Source organism: Camelus bactrianus, chromosome X (genome assembly GCF_048773025.1).
Source record: "Camelus bactrianus isolate YW-2024 breed Bactrian camel chromosome X, ASM4877302v1, whole genome shotgun sequence".
NCBI classification, from domain to species: domain Eukaryota; kingdom Metazoa; phylum Chordata; class Mammalia; order Artiodactyla; family Camelidae; genus Camelus; species Camelus bactrianus.
This window is the reverse complement of record NC_133575.1, coordinates 80,438,443-80,462,571: the sequence shown is the minus strand read 5'-3', so window position 1 is coordinate 80,462,571 and position 24,129 is coordinate 80,438,443. Positions and strand designations below refer to the sequence as shown.

The 24,129-nt window shown below is 40.4% G+C and overlaps 2 protein-coding genes across 4 annotated transcripts; one reads left to right on the top strand and one right to left on the bottom strand.

Annotated features, from left to right (window-relative positions):
* Positions 1 to 599: 599 nt before the first annotated feature.
* Positions 600 to 23,356, top strand: GLA (galactosidase alpha). 2 transcript variants are annotated; one of them, XM_074358785.1, is made up of 8 exons: positions 600 to 825; positions 15,538 to 15,743; positions 18,256 to 18,430; positions 19,526 to 19,703; positions 20,273 to 20,364; positions 21,777 to 21,938; positions 22,155 to 22,352; positions 22,724 to 23,356. In XM_074358785.1, the coding sequence occupies exons 2-8, from the start codon at positions 15,550 to 15,552 to the stop codon at positions 23,012 to 23,014; spliced, it is 1,290 nt and encodes a 429-aa protein (XP_074214886.1). In that variant the 5' UTR covers positions 600 to 825; positions 15,538 to 15,549; the 3' UTR covers positions 23,015 to 23,356. The 2 variants fall into 2 exon arrangements, with proteins under 2 accessions (XP_074214886.1, XP_010968179.1); XM_010969877.3 differs by lacking the exon at positions 600 to 825 and having other exon boundaries at positions 15,392 to 15,743.
* On the bottom strand, positions 9,327 to 15,243 carry HNRNPH2 (heterogeneous nuclear ribonucleoprotein H2). 2 transcript variants are annotated; one of them, XM_010969858.3, is made up of 2 exons: positions 15,092 to 15,243; positions 9,327 to 11,560 (listed from the first exon to the last, which is right to left on the bottom strand). In XM_010969858.3, the coding sequence occupies exon 2, from the start codon at positions 11,505 to 11,507 to the stop codon at positions 10,158 to 10,160; it is 1,350 nt and encodes a 449-aa protein (XP_010968160.2). In that variant the 5' UTR covers positions 11,508 to 11,560; positions 15,092 to 15,243; the 3' UTR covers positions 9,327 to 10,157. The 2 variants fall into 2 exon arrangements, with proteins under 2 accessions (XP_010968160.2, XP_010968167.2); XM_010969865.3 differs by having other exon boundaries at positions 15,104 to 15,239.
* Positions 23,357 to 24,129: the final 773 nt, after the last annotated feature.

The window sequence follows — 24,129 nt, the reverse complement described above, 5'->3', positions numbered from 1 at the left end:
CAGTGACCTACAGTACACCCTGAAAGGAATTCAGGACGGAGATCAGGATGAGGCACTTTGTGCTCTGAAAAAACTGGCAAAACTGGCCCTCAGATAGTTAAATATTTTCAGGAGAAAATTTTATGAAGAAATTTCTTGCACCTTCCCATGCTTAGAAAAGCACAAAAAACCATTAACTAAGACATCTATTCCTCACAAACAGCAGTAACCTTCTACTAAGATGTGGGCTTGATTGCATCTACCCTTTGTCAACTAAAGAATGTCACTAGCCATCTGGCTCTACAAGGATTGAGTCATTAACCACCACAGTCACTGACCTTTAACACACCCTGAAAGGAGTGCAGGGTACAGATCAGGAATGAGAAACTCTGTGCTCTGGGAAAACTGGCAGAACAGGCCTTCACATAGGTATTTTCAGGAGAAACTGCTTATGAACTTGGGTTCTTGCATCCTCCCCTGCTTAGAAAAGCACTATAACCATTAACTAAGATATCCATTCCTCATGACTAGCAGCAACTTTCTGCCGAGACGTGTGCATGGTTGCACATGCCCCCTTTGCCAAATCATCTATATGCTGACCTCCTCTCTTAACCTCTTCAGAGCAGTTCCTCCAAGCTCTCTGATAGGTTGTCTTCCAGGTTATAGTCTCAGTAAGTCCCCACATAAAACTGAAACCCACAGCTCTCACGTCATGTGTTTTTAGTTCAGCTGACACTTCTGGCAACCATGAAGATACCCAGAGCAGACTTCTCTCCTTAGCCTGAACTCTACAAGGATCTGGAACCCTGGTACTAGAAGGAACCCTTGTGCCTGTCCACCTTCTCGGTGAGTCCAGATGAATTTGAGTAACCCTCTCCTGATAATTGGTTGATGATTCTGAGTTTTATGTGGCAGTGTATAACAGGTACCTTGGCTCCTAAGTTGAAATATATTAGTGGAGCCTGGTTGAAAGACACTGGGAAAAAAAGTGTCCCCCAGTTAAAAGATACTGGGGGAACCTGGTTGAAAGGCACTGGGATTTGCTCAGTTGAAAGGCACTGAGCAGTCTGGACTGTGTGATTAAATGGGAGGCCCTCCTAACATCTTTCCTAAATGAAGTGCATCAAAAGGCCGATCTCCAACTAACACTCCATTCAAGTTAATGTACATACAAAACTTAGACACACAAGTACTTACTTAATTGGGAATGAAAGGAAATCTCACTCTGAAAATGGTAAAAAAAAAAAAATGAGGCTCTTTTATTGTGTATTCAGTTAAGTTAGAGAAAGCTGAATTGGTAAAACATCTTTTCAGAATTCTGACCCTGAGAGAACAAGTCTTCCTAGGAAAATTTGTTTTTCTCTCCCTGTGCCTTGAGAAGTAAGTGTCCCACCAGGGCTCTCAGGAACACTTATCTAGACCATCTCTAAGAAAAGAGATCTTTTTAAACTCAAGTGAGTAAAAAACTTATTACAACTGTTATTTATAAACTAGTGAGTTTTATATCGCAATACCCGATTCATGACCAAGTTTAAAAAAAAATAAAACAGTGAGATCCCTGTCTGGATGTATGTCTATGTGTTTACACTATAAATGTGATATGTCTCTACCTGTGGACAGTATTACCAAAGTTAATTTGTAATGAGTTCTATTTATTGACTTAAAAGAAATTAAGAACTTATATAAATTCTCAGAAATATAAATGAAATTAACCAAATGAATTTGAGGTTCATGTGACCTGGGAAATATTAAGTATTAAATTAATATATGGTATTAAAGTTAGTTTAAGCTTGTTGGTTTAATTAATACAGACATTTCTTGAGATTCAGCAACATTAAATGTAATACTTTTATTGCACCTAGGTTTACTAGAAGTCAAGTAATATATCTGTTGCAAAATTTCTCAGCAAGAAAAATAACTTGGTATGATGAAATTTATTATAAGTGAATTAAATGTAAATGAGATAAAAGCTTTAAGTAAACTCTTTAGGAATAATTATGTTTTAGGACTATCTAGTTAAAAATAGTCTGGCCAGATTTTGATAACTTGAAAGTCGAGTTTTACTAAATTAAGTTAAATGATGGAAATTTATTAACTATATAGGTCATTTCCAAACAAAATAAGATACTGGAACATTAATTACTGAACACGGGCTTCCTTTTACAGAGAAAATAAAGATATTTAAGACTATTAATAAATATGTTTGGTGCTACGCCGAGACATTTTCTATAAGAAAGCACATGTTGGAGGGGAGGGTATAGCTCAGTGGTAGAGCACTGTACTTAGCATGCACAAGGTCCTGGGTTCAATCCCCAGTATCTCCATTAAAAAAATAAATAAACCTAATCACCTCCCTTCACCCCCCCCCAAATAATAATAAAAAATAAATTTTTAAAAAATTTTTAAAAAGCACATATTCTTTAGAAATTATAAATGGTGTTCATAAGTTTGCCAATCTACAGAATGCTAATGTCAAAGACATTGCATTATTGCTTACGTCTTAGTTTTCACTAGAAATTAAGGTTTTTAAGAGTTGAAAATTCTAATTAATATATGTAACTAAAACTACTAAAAATTAATAAGGAAAATATCTTTGTATGCAAGAAAAGACAAGATGTAAGAAATAGAAATGCATTCTGTTAAAGGAAAAGAATAATTTTGTCTTAAAGCTGGTTATTTCCTTTTTTAATTTTCCTTGTCTTTTTAACATATTTTTATTTTATGTATTATTATTTTTAAAAAATTTCCCCCTAACAGAGGCACTGGCGACTGAACCCAGGACCTTGTGCATTGCAAGCACACACTCTACCACTGAGCTATACTCCCCACCCGCTAAAGCTGGTTATTTCTAAATGGGAAAGAAAAAAGGGGACAACTAAATATGAAAACAGAAAGTTATAAAAGGAAGATATGCAAAAAAAATGAATAATCTTTAGAAAAAATATCTGTGTGGTCAGGACTAAGATTAGAATAAATTTAATTTAGTGAATTAATTTTAATATTAAAGGTAAGATGGTACAAAACCTGAATTTGGTTTCTCTCTCTGTTAAGAAAACAAAGGTTTCTTGAAATTTGAGCTGCTTTTCATAACTAATTGTAAGTTTCTTTACCTTTTGAGTAATCTGTTGTAACTTTCTGTATTTGCCTTTGAAATCTTTTATTGTTACTTGGTTAGATGAATAAGTATTATTTCACAGTGACCTATGGTCCTATTTGACCAAAAGTTTTAAAGCCTTTTTGATATTTTAAAAAACTTCCCAAAGATAAAATTATTTTTTTTCCAAAGATAAAATTCTAATTGAAGATCTTTTGACCTCTAGCTAGCTTTGGGATACTTCAGAGGGCCCCTGAGAGATTAAAATAAGGCTTATTTGGTATGTTAAATTACATAAGAAGCATTGTCAAATGAGTGATAAACCTTCCTAGGTAATATTATATGGGTAAATGTTATTAATATAGATATTGTAGAAATTACGTGGAATTCCTAAAAATCTGGTATGTCCTGGTAAAATATTATCAGTCATAATTCTAGTTATTATCTTAAAATGTATGTCAAAATAGTAACCAAATTTCTTTGTCAATTGCATTATAATTAGATCTTTGTGCCTTTTTTTAAAGCCTGCATGATCAGTTACACATATGTAAATAATCAGGCCAAGTTTGTTGAAACCAGACTTATTTTGCAAACAAATTAGTCTCAATTTGGCTGTATTTGACAGAGAGAAAAAAATATATTTTAATAATTTACCTTTGTAGATATTAAATTCCAGTGCTGACGTTTGGTATTTACTACCGAAGACTCACTTCCTAGATGGCTCCTTGTTGCAATGTTTCACTATTGTAAAGTCCAATTAAATTATTAAAAGGGCATTCTAAGTTTGTTTCTAAAGCTTATCACAGTAATCTACCTTGGAGTGAAGATCAGATGCCTTGTGGCCTGCAACTAGGAGATTTTACATACTGGAAAAGACATCATTTAAAGAACTATCTCCAACCCAGGTGGAAGGACCCACATCAGGTACTCTTAACTAGCTCACGCACAGCAAAACTGAAGGGAATTGACTCTTGGATTCATATTTCCCACTTAGAAAGTGCTCCTGTATTGGACTGGTCTATAGAGAGGACTGCTGACCTCAAAATCACCTTAAAACAACACTCAGAGGAGAAACTACACCCACACCAGGATGAGAAGATGACATTAGAAGTAGATAGTTATCCCAAGATGCTGGACCTGACCCATGTGATTATTTATAGTACTTTCTTAATTTCTTGGACTTCTGCATAAATCAATGCTTTTCTGTCATGGGCACAAATCCTATGCAGAATTTTTAAATTAATCCAATTTGGGGGTTTATGTAATTACCTACATCAAGTACTTCTGGGTTACCTTGGTGGATTTCTCCTCTCTAAGGCTCTAATTTGATGGCCCGTAGGAAATTTATTCTAGAAGAAAGAAGTTATAGTTCCGCTCAGGCCACTATTGATATTACTAGATGGGACCCCCTCACTGGGCCAATGAATCATACTTGCTTTGACCATGACCATAAGTATGACTTTTCTTTTAAAGTTACTCAAGCTCAATCAAAGCAATGAGCTAAATTTCAAAGAATATAACCTCCCTCAGTTATGGGATGGATTTATATGGTTAACACCAGGCTATAGTCATCTAACTTTAAAGCCCCCTAATGTTGGGAATAATTGAACCATGCTAAAGATAATCAGCCTAATAACAGTAAGTAATTGAGCTTGAAAAATGCCAGTATATCATTACCTTAAAGATAGAAATCGGTATGGAACAGACTAGGTCAGATGACCTGGAGATATACTGTGCCGTACCTAATGGAAGTTCTTGGCTTAAATATTTACTTATAACACTATTAATGTTATTAGCTATGTTACTTATGTTCTGCCAGTTTTACAGGATTGTTGTTTCTTGCATTACCAAATGCGTGTCTGAGCCTCTGATAACAATAATGGTGGCTAGGAGACTTGAAACAATTGACCAAATATAGTTCTATAAGACCAATGATTGTAATAGTGTAACTCTAGACATGGGAAGAAGCAACAGGAGGGGATCATTTCCTGGACCATAACAGACTAGTATGACATGTGGTCCAGAGGCTTTTGGTTACTGTTAATAGGGCCTAGTCCAGTAATAGCACATTGAGTGTGGCCTATCAACGAAATCCTAGTCTGACCTGGGAATAAGCATTCCTAACACTGTGAGACAAAATGGTCATGAAATGCCTCCCAAATCTTGGTTGAATTGATGATCATGGTGGGAGGGGAGGAAGAGTGAGAACTAAAGAAGGTCACTTACCACCAACTTCTACAAAGATTGAGTTACTAGCCACTGCAGTCACTGACATTTAACACACCCTGAAAGGAATTCAGGGTAGACATCAGGAATGAGAAACTCTGCTCTGACAAAACTGGCATAGTTAGATATTTTCATAGATACTTAGATAGTTCACATAATTAGATAGTTTCAGGAGAAACTGCTTTTGAACCTGGATTCTTGCATCTCCCCTACTTAGAAAAGCATTGCAACTATTAACTAAGATATCCCGTTCCTCGTGACTAGCAGCAACCGTCTGCCAAGGTGTGTGCATGGTTGCACATGCCCCCTTTGCCAAATCATCTATATGCTGACCTCCTCTCTTAACCTCTTCAGAGCCGTTCCTCAGAGCTCTCTGAGAGGTTATCTCCAGAGCTATGGTTCTCAATAAGTCCCCGCATAAAACTGAAACTCACAGCTCTCACTTTTCCTTTCTCTAAAATCTCCCTCTTTACCTCTTTGAAACAGTGCTCAGAACTGTCTGAGAAATGGTCCCCCAGGTTCTAATCCTCAGGTTAACTCAAATAAAATTTTCTATTTCTTTCTTAGATTGAGTATTAACTTTTTCATCTGCAAGAGCCAGCCTTAACATGACCCGGACAGTTAGCAAAATAATCGTCTCCCCTCTCAGAGCTGGGTGGACACCGGCTTCCTCTTCCTCCCCTTCCTCCTCTTCCTCCCCTTCCTCCCCTTGCTCCACTTGCTCCACTTCCTCCCCTTCCTCCACTTCCTCCCCGCTGCCTTGGCACTCGGTCAACACGCTGACCACGCCGCCTCGGCAGCGGCCAACCCGGGTACCGCAGCCGCCATTGCCTGGCCTCTTCCCCGTCCCACTCGGGAGAGAAAATACACTGGGAGGGCCGGGAGGAGGGATGGAGGGTCTCTGGAAGGCAGGAGGGGATAAGGAAGAATGCATTCTTACCAGATTCTCCCTTTGCCCTCCGGAGACGCCCCTACCCGACCCTTTCCCCGCCCCCTTGGCTGACTGCGGAGGGAGGGGCGCGGAAAAGGGGACTGCTGGCTGGGGAACGATAGAAGAGGAGCTGAACCCAGCGCTGGTCACCGCCACCCTCCCCACTCAGGTCCAGGACACAGCTACTCTTCCACCATCCCCTGCGGATCTGAGCCATTTCCTTCTCCTTCCCTGCCAGGCGTCATTTCCTCCTCCCCTCCAGCATACTGCTTCTTTCCCAAAGACAAGGTTGATGCTTACCCTCCCTGAAATTCAGTTTCCTCATCTCTAAAGTGGGCACGGCATTGACACGTAATGACATTGCGCGTATGAGAAGCGTATGAGAAACAAGCCCTGTGCAAAGGAGAGGGGGCAGGAAGGAGAGGGGGAGAGAGAGAGACAGTGAGAAAAAGGACCCTTGGAAAAGGTCCTTCCACAGACAGACTCCAGGCACAACCTAACCGTCCCTCATCCCCCGAATGGGGTCCTGCATCGCGCTAACCTCGTGACCCCAAAGACATGCGTGTTTTCCATTCATAAGACTGAATTTCGGTCAATGTGGGAGCAGGTTGTGAAATGGCCCTCGTGACAGTCCAAGCCTGGTATCAGAGCGAGTGGAATTTCATTCCATCAGCAGCTATCTGTTTTGCAACAGCCCTCGAGGCTCATCTTGAAGAAACCTTTACTTTTTGCTGACAGATTAGGAATTTTCCTTGAAGGAAAAGGACCTTGATTAGTAAAAGAATTGCAGTGTATTTTCGTATCAATTTGCAGGATGGGAGGTTGTTGAGGTACAGATGATAAGACATGCTTACAGATAGGATTGTCTCTGGTTTAGTGACCTCCTTTATGGTTGGATGAATGAATGTAGGAATAAATGAACGGGGGAATAAGGAAATCCATACATAAGCCAGTGGTTCTGAGCATCAGAATCGCCTGTAACGCTTATTAAAACACAAATTTTGGGTCCCGCCCGCAGAATTTCTGGGTCAGTCAGTCTGCGATGGAGCCTGAGAATTTGCATTTCTACCAAGTTCCTAGGTCTGCTGATGCTACTGGCAGGAACGGCACTTGGGGAAACACTGGCATAAGCCATCAGTGCAGACTCCCTTATGCCATGATTGTTGTGGCTGCAAACTTTCGGGCTGATTTTGCCAAGCAGACTCCCGGTGCAGACTAAAATGAATCCGAACTTGGTGGTTGCGGGGTATATGTGGGTTGCCCACTTTACCTCCCAGGAAACTCTCCTGAGTAGCGTTAGATTTGAGAATTAAAGGTGGTTTTGTGTGTGTGTGCACACAAGCATCTGTGCTGCTGTCTCCACAAGAACTGCTGTCACTTTCCACACCTCTAATGCGGACCATTGACCTCCAGGGTCTCCCTTTTTTAACTGCTTCCCTTAGCCTTTCTGAGTTTTCTTATCCAGCAAAGAGGAAGCTAACACCATTAACTGCAGGGCTCAGCCAATCCTTTCTTGCGATTTAGTGACATCTAGTGGCTAACTGGAGAATGTTTGCTCATACTTAACAGAACTTTCTGGAAAATTAACTGAGCAGCCTGGAAAGCAAAAACATCCACTTGTGAACCCTCTGAGAAAGGCTTCCTGAAGGACTTAGGAGAGCAAGGTAAATGGCTCAGTATGAGTCAAAATGGGTTTCTTGCTCTCTTGGAAGCTGTGACAGAAATTAGACGTCACTGAAGAATCTCAAATCACCTCCCACTGTATTCTCAGCATGAATGGTTTTCAATTAAAAAGTGTCCTTTAAATAAAATGGTGTCAGGTAACACCAATTTGGTATTTGCTTCCTATCTCAGAGCATTTCTCTGGGCCTCAAGCTCTAAACAGACCAAGGATAGCAATCCACTTGCAGGCTAGTCAGGAGATCTACAAAAAAACTCTATATTAGTTCAGGTGCAGCTGGTACTAACCTGAGGGTGTCCAGGTCTGAAGGTCATTGGGAGGTGTAATTGTTAATGGCCACTATGATATGAGCAGAAGTCTAAGATACCCCAGATGTCACAGGCTTTCAAAGTCCTCCAGGGAGGTGCAAGCTATTGTCAATAATCATATGCAATTTGTACTTTAATACAAAGTTTAAACTACTTGTTACAGGAAAATAGGGCAATCAGGGATCAGGAAGGAAGCAGCTTTTTAAAGTTTCCATTTTAGTGTTTATAGGCCATTGGCCTAGAGGACTATGATAGGTCACAAAACATAGTCATGAGAACAGCAGCATCAGCAGAATCTCAAGCACCAGCCCTGAACTACCGAATTTCAGAAACTCTAGGAGTGAGGCCCAGTAACCAATGTTTTAACAAGCCCTGAAGATTATTCCGGTGTGCGCTGAAGTTTGAAAACCATTGGTTTAAAACAAGCTTTAAATGCCCTGGGAAAACCTTAAAGGCTGTTTGGAGACTCTATTACTGAATCCACGGAAGAGATCGAATTATTCCTATAACACAGGCCTATTTTTTTAAACATATAAAAGTGTCTTTTATCTTCTAATCTATGGTTAAATGAAAGGGAGAGAATTATTTATGTGCTTTTAGTTCTTTGGATTTTGGAAAATGCTGTCTTGATAAAGCATGTCTCCAGAGTAGCTCAAGAGTCCTATGGATGTGGTGATGATAAACGTAGAAACAGAAACATGCTCCACCTCAATATTAATCTAAGACATACAAATTAAAATAATAATGGGACACCATTTTTCAACTAACATACTTGGCAAGATCAAACAGAATAATGTGCATCATTGAGGCGGCTCTGGAGGAAAATAAAAAAAAAAACATACACTCCTAGTGGAAAGAGTACCATGATCTTTCTGGTAATATAAATCAAAAGCCTTAAAAATGTATGAACTTTTGAGACATAGCAATTCCACTTCCAGGAATCTTAGAAATAATTAATGATATATGCAATGATGTGTGTATAAAGACACTAAGGTATGTTTCTAATAATTAAAAGTTTAAAAACAATTTAAATTTCAGCAGCAGAGGACTGTACAAAAGAAATAGCTCATACAATAGAACATAGTAAAAATCAAGCTGTACAAGATATTTCCAGTTTTTAAAAGGAAGATTTATTTAACAAGTTTCACTTAGTACAATACATCTAATGGAAATCACAATACAAGGAAAGATTTAAATCAAAGCCTCAGAATTTCATACAAACAACATGACCAAACTCCTAAAGTATTGGTATTACATCTCAAAATTGTCTTGGAGCTTTTTTAAAAAAAGTAAATGTGTACACTCACGTGCCTTACAGGATATTAAACCAAAAAGCTAGGATTAACAAACATGCCAAATGTTTTCACTTTATTATCGTAGACACAGCTCCTATATTTGAGTTTTACAGAAAAGCATGTTTCTCAACATGCATCCAAAGTTTTCAATGGATTGTGGTATAAGAGCAACATTTAACATAAGTGAAATTGCTTTAACCTAAATATGCTTACTGCTTAGGTACACTCCTACAACATAACTAACTTGAGGAAAGCTGGAAGTTGTTTTAACAGTTATGGTCAATACTGAACTTTGTTATTACATCCTAGATGAATGTTTCAGTGTTCAAAATTACTGAGCTTGAAGTTTTAAAACAATCTTGACTTCCACTTTACAGTAAGCATGAATCACAAGCCTGTAATGCAAAACTGTTAAACATAATTTTTGCTTGTTTTCTTTAAAAAAAAAAGAGAAAGAAAGAAAGAAGGAAAGTAAGAAAGAAAGAAAGAAAGAAAGAAGCTAGCTGACCAAGAGTGATCAGAATCAATGATATTTCCCGTTTACCAATCACACTGGATATGCCTGACATCTCTCCCACTCCATTCAACTCCCATAAATGCACAGCTTTTGTTTCTGTTGCAGTTGTTTATTGCTCTTTCTCTCTTAAGCGAGGTTAGACTGATAGTCACTGGAGTTCTCCTGCAGAACTTGGTCATATCCACTCATGCTGCTCTGACCACCGTAACCACCTCCGTAGCCACCACTCAGCTGCTGGCTAGCAGGACCCCCGTAACTAGACTGGTTGGATATGCCCATCCCTCCCATCATTTGGCTACCATAAGCACCACCACTTGCCCCTGCTGTAGAATTCAAAAAGAGCTCTACATAGCTGTGATCATAAGCTCCCCCGCTTGTGCCTGCGGTAGAATTCAAGAAGAGCTCCACGTATCTGTGCTGCATGTTAGCTTTGTCTTTTGCCATAGCTGCCACGGCATCTTCATGAGTAGCAAATTCAACATCTGCCTCACCAGTAACTCTGCCATCAGGCCCAATTTCAATGTGTACTCTCATGGGGTTAAGAGGCGAGAAAAAATTATAAATATCATTCTCGGTGGCTCTGTAAGGTAATCCCCTCATGTGCACACAGTGCCCTGTGGTGCTCTGAAAACTGGACCCACCATCTCCATATCTATGATCAGACATTCCTGAAAAACAGTAATTGAGGTCTCTTCCAAATCGATCAGATCCAAAGCCATACCCATCATTATAGCCACCATAATCATCATAGCCTCCATACCCTCCACCATAGGCACCGCGCCTCATCCTTTCAAACCCAGCCCCTCTGCCAATGCTATTATACCCTCTGCCAGCCCCCGGCCTATCATAGGGACCTGGCCGCTGCATAGCCATGAGCTTTCGAGGTGGGTCGTAGTGGGTTCGGACTTCAGCTCGGCTACTCTTGAAGATCTCAATGTACCTGTGCCCTATTCTTTCCTTGTGTTTCTTTAAGGCCTTTTCAGCTATCTCCTGGGAAGCAAACTGCACAAAGGCCTCCCCTGTGCTCCGCCCCTGAAAGTCCACCGGCAGTGTCATCCCATTTGGCACAATTTCCAACCCTGAAAAGAACTGAACAATCTCTTCCTTGCTACAGCCAAATGGGAGTCCTCTAAGCCGGACGAAGCCATCATTGGCAGTATCAGGACTATTCGGACCTGTATGCTTCAACACCCAATCCATTTCAACACTGTTGGACTTGAATACTTCAACATATCTGTGTCCCATGGTTTCTCTGTCCTTCTTCAAAGCCAGCTTCACTTCATCTTCGGATTCAAGTTCGACAAATGCTTCGCCACTTGGTCTGCCTTCTCTGGTGTAGATGAAACGAATACCTGATGTACCATTTTGGATTTTGCAATCGGAGAAGAAGCGCATCACTTCATCGGCCGAGCAGGACCAGGGTAGGCCCCTGACCTTCACCACGAACCCCTCCCTGCCTTCTGTGCCTAGCATCATGGTGACTGTTGGGCTCTTGGTGGCAAGATCGGCTCAATGTAATTTCGGTGTAGCTGAAAAAAGATAAAGACTATTGTCATGGAAAAATGTTCATGATACAGTAAAAGAAAGCAAACTATTAATAGAAAACTCAATTACACTGATAGCTTTTTTGTAAGACATTTGTATAAACAAAAAGACTTCACCAAATTTTCAAGTCATTCATTCAACAACTATTTACTCAATACCTATTATGTGTTGGATACCATTAATGGTGGCTATTTCTGGGGGATAGGATTATGGGAGCTTTCTGTCTCAAAGAATGTTTTCTTTGGACATTTCTGTATGTTCTAAGTTTTCCACATTGACCGCACATAAACATCATAGTCAGAAAATGAAAAGATATACAAATTAATGGCAACAAAATCAGTGGAAGATTATCAACAAAAGATAGCTATGTCTGATTACATAAAAATGAAAAACTTCATTACATCAAAAGTAAGATTAAACAGAAAAGACAAACAATACACTTGTGATATCTACAACAAGTACATCACTATCCTTAATATACAAAAAATAACCTCAGAGAAATTAATAAAATCAGGGAAATATAAAGGCCTAAGAGAGAAATGGGAAAAAGACATTATGGGGAAGTCACGCCTTCATTTTACATTTTTCAGTTGCCAGGTCCAGAAAGTTAGCTCTGGCACACAAGGATCAATAAGCCCTGAAAGAGCTCATGGTCCTACAGGGGCACAGTACATCTTTACTAAAGACAAAAGGACAAATAAACATTATCCCTGCTATGACAGGATTCTGTGCAGGGTGAAAAGGCGGTATAAAGCAGGGACTGGCTGATCAATTCTATCGGTTGGCATAGAATGGCTAAATGAAAAGGACTAACCGGCTCAGGGATCCACAAATTTCAAAAATTATGATGGAGCATAAAATAGAAGGCGGCAAGGCAGGAGAGAAGGCTGGCTAGGTGGAGATCAGATCCCGAAGGTCTTAACTGGTAGACAAGGGGCTACGGGCCTTCTGGGAGGTTTTAAATAGGGGACTGAGGGGAGGAGAGAGAGGAAAGGGAGGTGAGGGGAGGGAAGTGAGGGGAGGGAAGTGAGGGGAGGGAAGTGAGGGGAGGGAAGTGAGGGGCGGAGAGTGAGGGGCGGAGAGTGAGGGGCGGAGAGTGAAGTAATCAGAACCTTTCAGAAAGATCGCCATGGCAACAGTGTAGCTCTCAAACGAGGGCCCCCCCCCCGCGGGGGCGGGGTGACGCTAGCAAGATCAGTTAGAACCCTGCCTCTTAAGAGATAGGTTACGGGATTCACCTAAGACAACAGCAGTTTTTAAAAACGGGAAGAAAGGTGTGATCAATGTATTCAAAGCAGTGGACCCTGTGGGACTTCGTAACAGATTAAATACACAGGCAGTACAGATGTAAGGCTACAGGAGAGGAGTCTGGGAAATGTTCAAACCTCATCAATCATCAGAAATGCAAGCTAAAACCAGAATTAATTGCCATTTTTCACCCATTAAGACAGTGAAAATTAAACAGGGAGGATAAATCAATGCTGATATTCAGGGTCACAAACTAATACACTCCCAGAGGAGTGAAAGCTGAGATAGTATTTCTGGAAAACAATTGGAAATATTTATCACGCCTTTTGATACAGTAAATCCACCTCCAGTTATGTGCCGTAAAGAGATGATCTGAAATTCAGATGGAGATTTATAGAACTATATATTCTTTGAAAGGTATTTTATTAAGAAAGATAAAATATTACACACTTTAAAAATCATAAAAATATCTAATAGCATGAGAAATTACTTATGCTATAATCTTAAGTGACCCAAGATCATAGCTATTTTATAGTCTCAACAATAAAAAAGACGTATGTTCACATATCCTTTGACCCTGCTAGAATTCCTTCCAGGAACCTGGTCAACAGAAATACTCATAATGTTCACTTCAACACTGTTAGTAATGGCAGAAAATTAGGAACCTAATTACCCATCAACAGGGGGAAGGCTGAATGAATTATACTTTATCCTTAAAATGGAATGCCATGCAGCTGTTTGAAAAATAAAGATCTGCCCTGACCTAGATTTCCAAAATATATTAAGTGAAGGACTATGCATAGTATGATCATACTTATTTTAAAATATAAGCAGGCATGCATATATGTATGCAGATGCATAGAAGTTCTGGAAACATATAAGTTGTTTTTGAGAAAATAACAACTGGAGGGTAGAAGAGTGAGGTGGATTTTCACTTTTTAACCTATACGAGTCTATATAGTTTTAATTTTTAAAAACCACTGTAACTGGAATAAAAAGAAACTATGTTAGAAAAAGTATGTGCGTGGGGAATTTGTCACGTGTTAATAAATAGTGGTTAATTAATGAGTGGTAGTTTTACGGCTTTCTCAATTTGTTTTTCAATTTTTTGTGCATTCTTAATTTTCTATTGAGAGTAATTACTTTTATTTCAGCAAAAAATAATACATAAAACAAAATGTTTACTTTTCGGGGATTTGGTTTAGCAAATTTTATAAAATTTTCTAATTTTGTATGTGGATGGCTTATCTGACATGGTCTGGGAACACTGGGCTTCTGCGAGAGAAAGTACAAAGTGTAATAACTGCCCTAAAACTACACTGAGGATTCAAGTCAACTTTTACTAGTTGCCTATTATGTGCCTGGAGCGCTGCATCTGCAGCGATAACTGTCTCCCTATAGACCATCTTTAGGTCTGAGTGACAGATACACGCTCTGCTTTTTGCCTGCCTTATCTCTTGGATCACCCATCCCATTCAATGTCCCGGCTGCACGCTAGGCCTCCACGTCCCCTCTGTAGTGGCAGGGAGGTTCTGCTTCATGACTGTGTCTCCTGGGAAGGCCACGAGGACTCCGCTGCCTGAAGGAGGAACCAGGATTCCATTTGTGAATTAAGAATTTGTGTATTTATGTGTGTCTTATGTACAGACTTTTTACAGACCAAAATGCTGAGTAGTTATCTCCGGGTGAGGAATTACATGTATTTTTTTTAATTTATAGTATACTGTTTTTTGCGAATGTCCAAAATTGAACATGTAGATTGTTACGAGCAGAGAAATAAACATTATTTAAATATTTAATTCAGTAAAAACATTCATTGGGCGCCTCTGTCAGGCACGCAGCATTTGCCTAGATGTGACTCTACAGATCAAATTCGCTTGGTGCCTCCCCCTACAAACAGACAGACAATTAGGCACTGGAGACTGAGTGCCTGAATGGATGGTCCTGCATTCAGACCACTGGTCTCAAGATCTGTTTTTCCTAATCCGGGGACGTGGTTTTCAAACGTTTCTCTGCTTACGGATTCTCTTAAGGGTCCTTTGAGACCCGCCCAGACAGACAGATATACAAAAACACAGACACAGTCACGAACGTCCACCATTTCCCCACCAGGCGCAGCAAAGGCGGCTTCCCGGCACTGAGATGGGGGGAGGAGGGAGCGGGGGAGGGGAAAGCAGGGAACGAAAAAGGCGGAGGCGGCCCGCGGACCCCGCTTTGGTCTTCATCATCACCACCCCCGGGTCCCCGGTTCCCACCCACACACCAACCTCTAACGATACCGGATAATTTTCCTCTTTCTTCCCTCAAACGGCTATAGCGAGACGGTAGACGACGACCAGAACTACTTCTGCTCACGTAAGCGATTGATCACGTGAGGATCTACGTCATGTGAGATCTCGGTCACGTGAGCGCCGCTCAGCTTTAACTGGGGATCATTAAAGTGCAGCACTTCCTTCTGGTAGGAAAATAGGGCGGGTCGATATCCAGAAAGGGAGCGCGTGATTGGTGGCGGTGCGTCTTCTGTGACTGGTCATTGGTCCGCCTCTGGGGATAACCGTCCCAGTTGCCGGAGAAACAGTCGCGTCATTGCTTAATAACTCACCGGTGATTGGTGATGAGGCTGAAATCGGATTCCGCGGGTCGCCTCCGCCTTTTTAGCCCTTAAGGTTAAACTTAAAAGCTCAGGTGACTCGGAGAAACCTGTGTCGCACAGGTGACAGCGACGATGAACCTGATGAGCAGAGTCACACGGCTGGGCTGCGCGCTGGCCTTTTGCTGCCTGGCCTTGGTTCTCTGGGGCGTCCCTGGGACCCGGGCTCTGAACAACGGCTTAGCGATGACCCCTACCATGGGCTGGCTGCACTGGGAGCGCTTCATGTGCAACGTGAACTGCCAAGAAGAGCCAGATTCCTGTATCAGGTATTGAAGACATTGGGTACTCGCTTCCCTTCGCTATCCGGGTATCTGTCTAGCTGTGTTTGGAGGGATGGAGGGGCTCAGTGAGAACATTTGAGCCGGGGGAGAACTCCACTATTGCTGCTGCTTCTTTTTCACCCACAGCAAACTGCCCCAAATGGAGACTAGCCCTACATTTTCTCCATTTGACCCCTCCTGGGGTGGGAGTGCCGCCAGCCGCCCCTGCTTCTCCGTCTCTCTCTGCTTGATCACCCACCTAAGGACTTTCTCCGTTTACCATCCAATTCCATTCACACCCTTATTGAGAGCTGCTGTCCCTGCCAGGTACTCGCAGTAAGGACAGCTGTGGTGAGTAGGAGAGGCAGAGGACTAAGACGCGTGCCATTTCTTCTCCTTTTGGGGTCACGGGTTCCTTGGCTGTAACTTGAGGGAATTTAGAGAGAATTTAGTCTCTGAGATCTCCCCACCCAATAGCCCTTGAGTATGGCGTCTCCTTGGAAGGTTGACGTGGAGAAACTCTTATCTGTCAAAGGTGAGGGTTGAGGCTGGCTGAAACAGGTGCTGATCCTATCTGATCCATACATTCCTTATCTGTAAATCTAGATAACAACTCCTACCTAAGAGAGTCAACTCAGAGGATCTGTAAAGTAGTTCACACAGGTGGACTTTCAATGAGATAACCCATTTGAAGTACATAGCACAGTGCGGTACCAGACCCCTCAATGAGGCATAGAGAAGAAATGTTCTTAACCTGGAATTGATGGAAAAAGTAATGCATAGCTGCAAATATGAGTATGTGTGTTTTTAGGGAGGGAGGATCTTGAGCTTTGTTCAGATTCTCAAAGGGATTTGTGATCTAGAAAGGTTAGGAATCACCGATAGATGTTGTTAAAAAAAACAATAAAGATACCCTTGGTGCAGAGGCCCCTCCATAAGCCTCGGTCATGTTACATCCCAGTGGCCATAAGTTATTCCTATTAGTGTCTTTACAGGTGAAGTCAGAGAGTTGGTCAAACATGACAATTAATTGGCCTTCTAAGTTTCAGACTAAATCCATCGTGACCCTAGGGTAAATTGTGCCCATCACATATTTCTTTTTTTGTCTTTTCCTTTTTTTCTAAGTGGTGGTTATCTTATTTTTGTATCTGATTATTAAAAATGCATGATCATGGCAAAAAATATAGATAGTAAAGAAGAGTATAATGAAAATAAAGATTTACAACCTTGCCAATTTTTCTGTGTAAATACAAACACAAATTTATTTTAAAAATTATTCTCAATAAAAATGAGATCATGTTTATGTCATGAGCAGTTAACCACAAGACTCTGTAGTCTGCCCAGGTTCAAATTCTAGTGAAGCATGACTTAGCCAGGTGACCTTGAGCAAATTAATTACCCTTTCTAAATGTAAAAAGAGTGATTGCCTGGCACAGAATAAGAGCTTCATAAATGCTAATTGTATGTATATACCATAATTTATTTAAGCAATCTCCTGTTGATAGCTGTTCAGGCTCTTCAATTTTTCATTATTATGACCAAAGCTCCACTCACCCCACTTGTACATCATCCGATTCTTTCCTTAGAAGTCTAATTACTAGATCCAAATGTATGCTCATTCTGTTTCTTCTCAAACTATCCTCCCCAAAAGTATTATAAATGCACCTTCCCAACAACAGTGTATGAAGAATTCCTGTTTCCCCACAGCCTGGCCGACACTGCTTTTTTGTCATTCTTTTAAATTTTGCCAGTCTGGTAGGTGTTTTTATTGTCATGTGTTTGATTCCTGATACACTTGAACATCTTTTTGTATGTTAAATTGGCTCTTTGCATGGTTTCTGTTATGGACTGCTTGTTTGTTAGTTCCCTGTTTTTCAACTGGAATGTGGGCTGGGGGTTGTTTTACTTGTTTTTATTTTATTGTATGTTGTGAATACAGTGGTTCTTTGGGGATTTGTTCAGGGTCTTATTAAACGTATAAAGGTGTATAGGGAGAATTAGCTGCTTTTTAATATTGAGTTTTCCTAATCGAGGGCAAAATAATGTCTGTCCACTTAAATAATTTGGAAACAGCATCGTTTTATTCATATGAACCCTGCACATATCTTAAAGTTGTTTCCAGGTATTCTAGGTTTTGTCTGTTACTTTTTTGGTTGCTCTTGTGAATGGTCTTTTTCTCTGAATAGGTTACTGTGGATATCTAAGGAAGCTGTTGATTGTGTTAACTTGGTAGCTTTTTACTTTACTGTACTTTCTTCTTAATTCTAATAGCCTTTTCCATTTCATGTATTTCTCATTCCTATTTTAATTGTTTGGGGCCCGTAGGGTGGTAGTATTAAGAGGGGAGAGGAGGGAGAAGAAACATGGCCCAATCCGTTTTACCTTGCATTGGTTGTGGTTACTACCAAACTATTACTGGGTTAAGAAATAAATTGTAAAACCCCAAGATGTCTAACAAATAGGAGTACTCAAGTATTTGTTTAACGAATTGTAACGATTCTTGGGATTTCTCTTTCAGCGAGAAGCTCTTCCTGCAGATGGCTGACCTCATGGTCTCAGATGGCTGGAAGGATGCGGGTTATCAGTACCTCTGCATTGATGACTGTTGGATGGCTCCTCAGAGAGATTCAAAAGGCAGACTTCAGGCAGACTCTAACCGCTTTCCTAATGGGATCCGCCATCTAGCTGATTTTGTGAGTTTATAGATAGTTCTCTTTTTCTTTCAGGAAACTGTAAGCACTTCTGTACCTAAGCTTGCTCAAAAACATTTAGAAACTAAAATAGCTGCTGTTACCTGAGTATTGAATTGTAAGGCTTATCAGATAGAATGTTTATCCCATCAGCACATCTATATTTTGCAATAGTTCTTGAGGCCCATCTTGGAGAAGTTCTCCTTTTGCTGAAACCACTAAATTCTCTAGGAGGAAAAAGGAACTTGGTTCTTGACATATGTGCATATATTTTTATATAAGCTCTGAGCAATTATTGTAATTGTACTAAACGCCTTCTTAGCGCAGTGGGCAGCGCGTCAGTCTCATATTGTAATTGTACTATAAACTAGAATTTTAGAAGGTAAGAGGAATATATTCTGGGGATTATTAAACAGTAATAGAGCTGGACAGTAGTTAAAGGCAGTGAAGACAGAAACTGAATAAAATTCAGTGCTATTGTATTAGGGGAAAGAGCCAAGCACAATTCCAAATTCACCAAAGACAAGTGGGGTTTTATAGCCAATGGGTGGATTGTGAGGATCAACGAATGGAAAATTACTAGGAGGGACTAAGAGGAGGCATATTCTTGCTAAGGGCAGGCCCTGGGGTTAGACATCAAGGGTGGGTCATAAGGAGTTTGATCAGATTTTGAGGGTAGGGGGATAACTTAGCAGGATTCTTGCTAAAACTAGACAAGGAAGGCCAAAGTAGAGGCCTACTTGAGAAGAGGGCTCAGAGGGACCTAAGGTTTAGTTAAGGAGAGCATCTTTGTCCAGATATATCTAATCTATCATTGCCCTGAAAAGGTAACTCTAAGGATCCCATCAGAAGAAGATTAGAGCCATGGACAGGGAACTTCAGTTCTGTGCTGTAATTACGTGTATAGTTTGAACTCAGCAGAATTGGAGGCTTTGCTCTTTATCTCCCAACAGAGTCATCTGGACAATTTTCGGAACTTGGCGGGGGGGGGGATGTACTGGTGAAGTGTACTGGTCTCTGCCTCCAGCCTGGAGTGGTTCTCTCTTTCTACTTCATGATTGCCCTTCTATTGAGGTAACTCTTTTTTTCTCATTTCAGGTCCATAGCAAAGGACTGAAGCTAGGGATTTATGCAGATGCCGGAAATAAAACCTGCGCAGGCTACCCTGGGAGTTATGGATACTATGACATTGATGCCAAGACCTTTGCTGACTGGGGAGTAGATCTGCTAAAATTTGATGGTTGTTACTGTGACAGTGTAAAACATTTGGCAGATGGTAGGTTTCATTCAAAAGACTTAGCCATGAGCAAAGGGCAGAACTTTTGAGGGCAAGGTAGCTGAGCATCCGAAGAACTAATCCTCACATTTGAAATACCCAGTCACAATACTGGAAATAATAATTACTCTCAATGTGCCAGAGCTCCTGCCTCTTCTCTTTTTTTTCAGTTTCTCGATGCATTTATTCATTCAGGCATGTAAAATCCGTGTATGCCTAACCAAAACTAATACTGTGGACTTTCAATTCAAGAGGGCTCTGAGTTACTCACAGATAGTAATTGTAACTCTCCATCCATCACTTGGAAAAGCCTCCGGAATGTCAGTCACAGAGAAAAGAGCATCTTCATTCCTACCTTTCCTCAATATGTGCGCTATCCTGCACTGTCCTCAGAACAATCCCACAGTCTGGGCGGTACTAGATACAACATAAGCACAGAGCAGTCACTTGTCTCTGCTGCTGGTTTAAAATATAAACATGTCCCTTCCACGTAGCCTATTTTTAAAATATACAGCCCCAGCTGGAAATTCCCTTCTTTTCATTATTTTACACGTTGTTTTCTCATACAGGTTATAAGCAAATGTCCTTGGCCCTGAACAGGACTGGCAGAAGCATTGTGTACTCCTGTGAGTGGCCTCTTTATGCATGGCCCTTTGTTAAGGTGAGCTAGTGAGCCCAGAATCCACCAGAGCCTTGCCGATAGATTTTCAGAACTTGAGAACAAAGGAGACAAAGGTCCCTGTCAAAGTTAAACCCTAGTTAACAGTCTCATCCTAACATCTCTCCTGGGATCCACCTACTTCTCACAACCCCACTGCTGTAATTGAAGTCTAAGCTGCCATCAACTGGGAAGCCAGGCATCTTTGATCCTTTCTTTTGTCTCATGGTTCACAACCTATCCATCAGCAGTCCTCTCAGTACAAAATATATCCTGAATCAGCCTACTTCATTCTTTATCGTGTTAACCTGTTCAGTTTCCTTCTAAGAGCTTAGCACTATGTGCAATTATTTGTTGACTTGCTTACTGTCTGTCTCCTCCATTAGAATGTAAGCTCCAGGAGGGCAGGGACCTTGTCTGACTTTATCACTGTATCCCTTCAATGTGGTAAGTGTTGAGTAGTTGTTTATAGAATGAATCCCTGTTGTTTCCTTCTAATCTGCAAAATTCTCTCACCTCTTTCTCAACATCTTAAATGTCAGATATCCCACCTGCCTATGTACAAGCTTTTATTCATTCCTTTAACAGATTGTATGCCTAGGGTTCAAATTGCTTAATATGCTTGCCAAGTCCTGTGTCATTTGCAGCTTTTGCTTTTACTTATTAAAATCATCTTAGTTACTTCTTTTTCCACTGAAGTGTAGTTGATTTACAATATTATATTAGGAGATCATTCTGTTTATTTCTAATTATCAAAGTAATACATGTTCCTTTTGGAAAAGTTTGAAATATAGTGAAGTGTGGAAAAACTAAAATCTTCCATAATCCCAATACAGTAGTCGCCCCAATCCACGGTACTACTTTGCACAGCTTCAGTTACCCCTGGTCAACTGCAGTCCAAAAATATTAAATGGAAAATTCCAGAAATAAACAATTTATAAGTTTTTATATTGCACCCTCTTCTAAGTAACATGATAAAATCTCATGCCATCCACTCCATCCTGCCCAGGACATGAATCATCTTTTTGTCCAGCTGTGGATGCTACCGACCCGTTAGTACCGGTATAAGAAAAAACATAGTATAGATAGAGTTTGGTACTGTTAGTGGTTTCAGGCATCCACTGGGAGTCTTGGAATGTATTCCCTGTGATAAGGGGGGACTACTGTACCTAGTTACCATTTGGTAAATTTCCAGCCAAAACAGTGTTAAAGCCATTTTAAGTTATATGGCTACTTCTGAAGCAAACTTCTTACAATGAAATTCCAGTCTAGAAAGTAATTAGCTCTCTTCGTGGAGACCTTTCATCTGTAAACTAAATTGAGAAGGCTACGAGTGCCTTCTTTAAACTTCACTGTTTTCATCTCACAAGAATGTTACTTGAAAGTAAACAGAAGCATTCTCTCTGTTTTTATAGCCCAATTACACAGAAATCCGTCAGTACTGCAATCACTGGAGAAATTCTGCTGACATTTATGATTCTTGGCAAAGTGTAAGGAGCATCTTAGACTGGACATCTTCTAACCAGGAGTCAGTTGTTCCTGCCGCAGGACCAGGGGGTTGGAATGACCCTGATATGGTAAGAATCTGAGCCCTCCTGTTCAGGCTCCTGCAGTGGACCTGTTTCTCCCTTGACACTCAAGGTAAATTAGAAAGGAGAAGTTCCTGAGGGCAGGCTCTTTGTGAAAGTACTCAGAGCAGGGTGCCCAGGAATGTGACTTTTCTCTGTGACTGGGCAATTTTAACAATATTTTGTCCTACCTCACTTGAATTCTTACTTCATTCTTTGTCCCAGTTGGTGATTGGCAACTTTGGTCTCAGCCAGGATCAGCAAGTAACTCAGATGGCCCTCTGGGCTATCATGGCTGCTCCATTATTCATGTCCAATGACCTCCGACACATCAGCCCTGAAGCCAAAGGCCTTCTTCAGAATAAGGATGTAATTGCCATCAACCAGGACCCCTTGGGCAAGCAGGGGTACCGGCTTAGAAAGGTACAGTAAATAACATTCTATGGGAGAAAATAGGAATTGGCTAGGAACATATTCTCCTGCCTTCTAGCTTACAGTTCATCCGGATGTATGTTTGGGGTATGTGTCTTAAGATGGCTTAATACCCAAGTACCAATTTTGTCTTGGGCCTAAATCTGTTACATTGGAGGAAATGCACTGATCTTTTGAGCATATATTTTTTAATCTTGATATCATAATCAATACTGAGGCTCTTTTTTTTTTTTTTTTTTGCTAATTTTTCCTAGAAGTTCTCCATGGTTCTGATTATAAATAAGACTGAATTCCACAACTAGCAAGGCAGCTTATTGCCAGTTACCAAGCTATCACACCTATTTTCTTGGCTTACTTTTCAGAATGACAACTTTGAGGTGTGGGAACGCCCTCTCTCGAACTTAGCCTGGGCTGTGGCTGTGGTAAACCTGCAGGATATTGGTGGACCTCGTTATTATACCATCCCTATTGCTTCCCTGGGTAAAGGACTGGCCTGTAATCCTGCGTGCCTGATCACACAGCTCCTCCCTGTGAAGACAAAGCTTGGGTTTTATGAATGGACTAAAAGTTTAAAAACTCAGATAAATCCCACAGGTACTGTTTTGCTTCGGCTAGAAAGTGCAAGCAAGATTGCATCAAAAAGCTCCCTTTAAAATGTGTATTTTGTTGCTGAAGTGAGTATTCCACTTTTGTCCACCTTCATCTGTTCTCTGATATCCTTGAGTAATATTTTCCATACAAGTAAAATAATAATTTACTTTCATTGAATTTCATAAGTACTGCACTTTAAAAAAGAAAATTGAAGGTTTGTGGCAACCCTACATCTATCGCAGGTCTGTTGGCCCTATTTTTCCAACAGCATTTGCTCACTTCATGTCTCTATGTCACATCTTGGTGACTCCTGTAATAGTTCAGATTTTTTCATTATCATTATATTTATCATGGTTCTCTGTGATCTTTGATGTTACTATTGCAAATAAAAATTTTTGACTCACTGATGGCTTAAGATGATGGTTAGCATTTTTAGAAATAAGGTATTTTTAAATTAAGGTGTGTATATTTTTAGATATATTTTAATAGATTATATTATCGTGTAAACTGTAAATATATATAGTGTAAATAGATTTAGACTCACTTTAATAGATTATAGTGTAAATGTAAGTTTTACATGCACTGGAAAACTGCAGAATTTGTGGGAGTACCTTTATTGCAATGGCCTGGAATTAAACCTGCAGCATCTCTGACGTATGCCTGTATTGGAACTGTGTGCCAGGCCCTATTCCAGATGCATAAAGTGTAGTGACTCAATTTTATCCTCCCAACAACCCTGACACAGGTACTTACTGTTAATTGCAGCCAGGATTTAAACTCAGGTTTTTAACCCTTATACTGTCACCTACTGAGGTGCTTAGATGGCACTAATTATAATTTTAGCCCAAAGGGAATATAAAAAAAACTACTTCCTCACTTGAAGGGAAAAAAAAAAAACCCAGCAGTAATAACCTTCATAAATGAAAGATTTAGAGGCAACCGAATTTTTATGGAAGAATCTTGTCAAGAAACACCCCACCACCTAGGTTCCCAAATCCGATGTTTGCAGTCTAGATCCAACAAATGCAAATAGCTTACTTTCACCAACAATAGTTGGTACATTATGACCTAAAATACCAAACCTCGGGCCAGAAGACTCCTTCCACTTTAAGAACTGCCTTCTCTCTTGAGGTCCTGTGATGCAATGAACTTCAAACTGGAGGTTATGGAGACTCAT

Bases quoted from the DNA above. Each gene is read 5' to 3' on its own strand.
- HNRNPH2 (XM_010969858.3), bottom strand. From the start codon at position 11,507: ATGATGCTAGGCACAGAAGGCAGGGAGGGGTTCGTGGTGAAGGTCAGG.
- GLA (XM_074358785.1), top strand. From the start codon at position 15,550: ATGAACCTGATGAGCAGAGTCACACGGCTGGGCTGCGCGCTGGCCTTT. The intron at 18,431-19,525 runs GTGAGTTTATAG...TTCTCATTTCAG, and splicing joins TCCGCCATCTAGCTGATTTT to GTCCATAGCAAAGGACTGAA. The intron at 21,939-22,154 runs GTAAGAATCTGA...TCTTTGTCCCAG, and splicing joins GTTGGAATGACCCTGATATG to TTGGTGATTGGCAACTTTGG.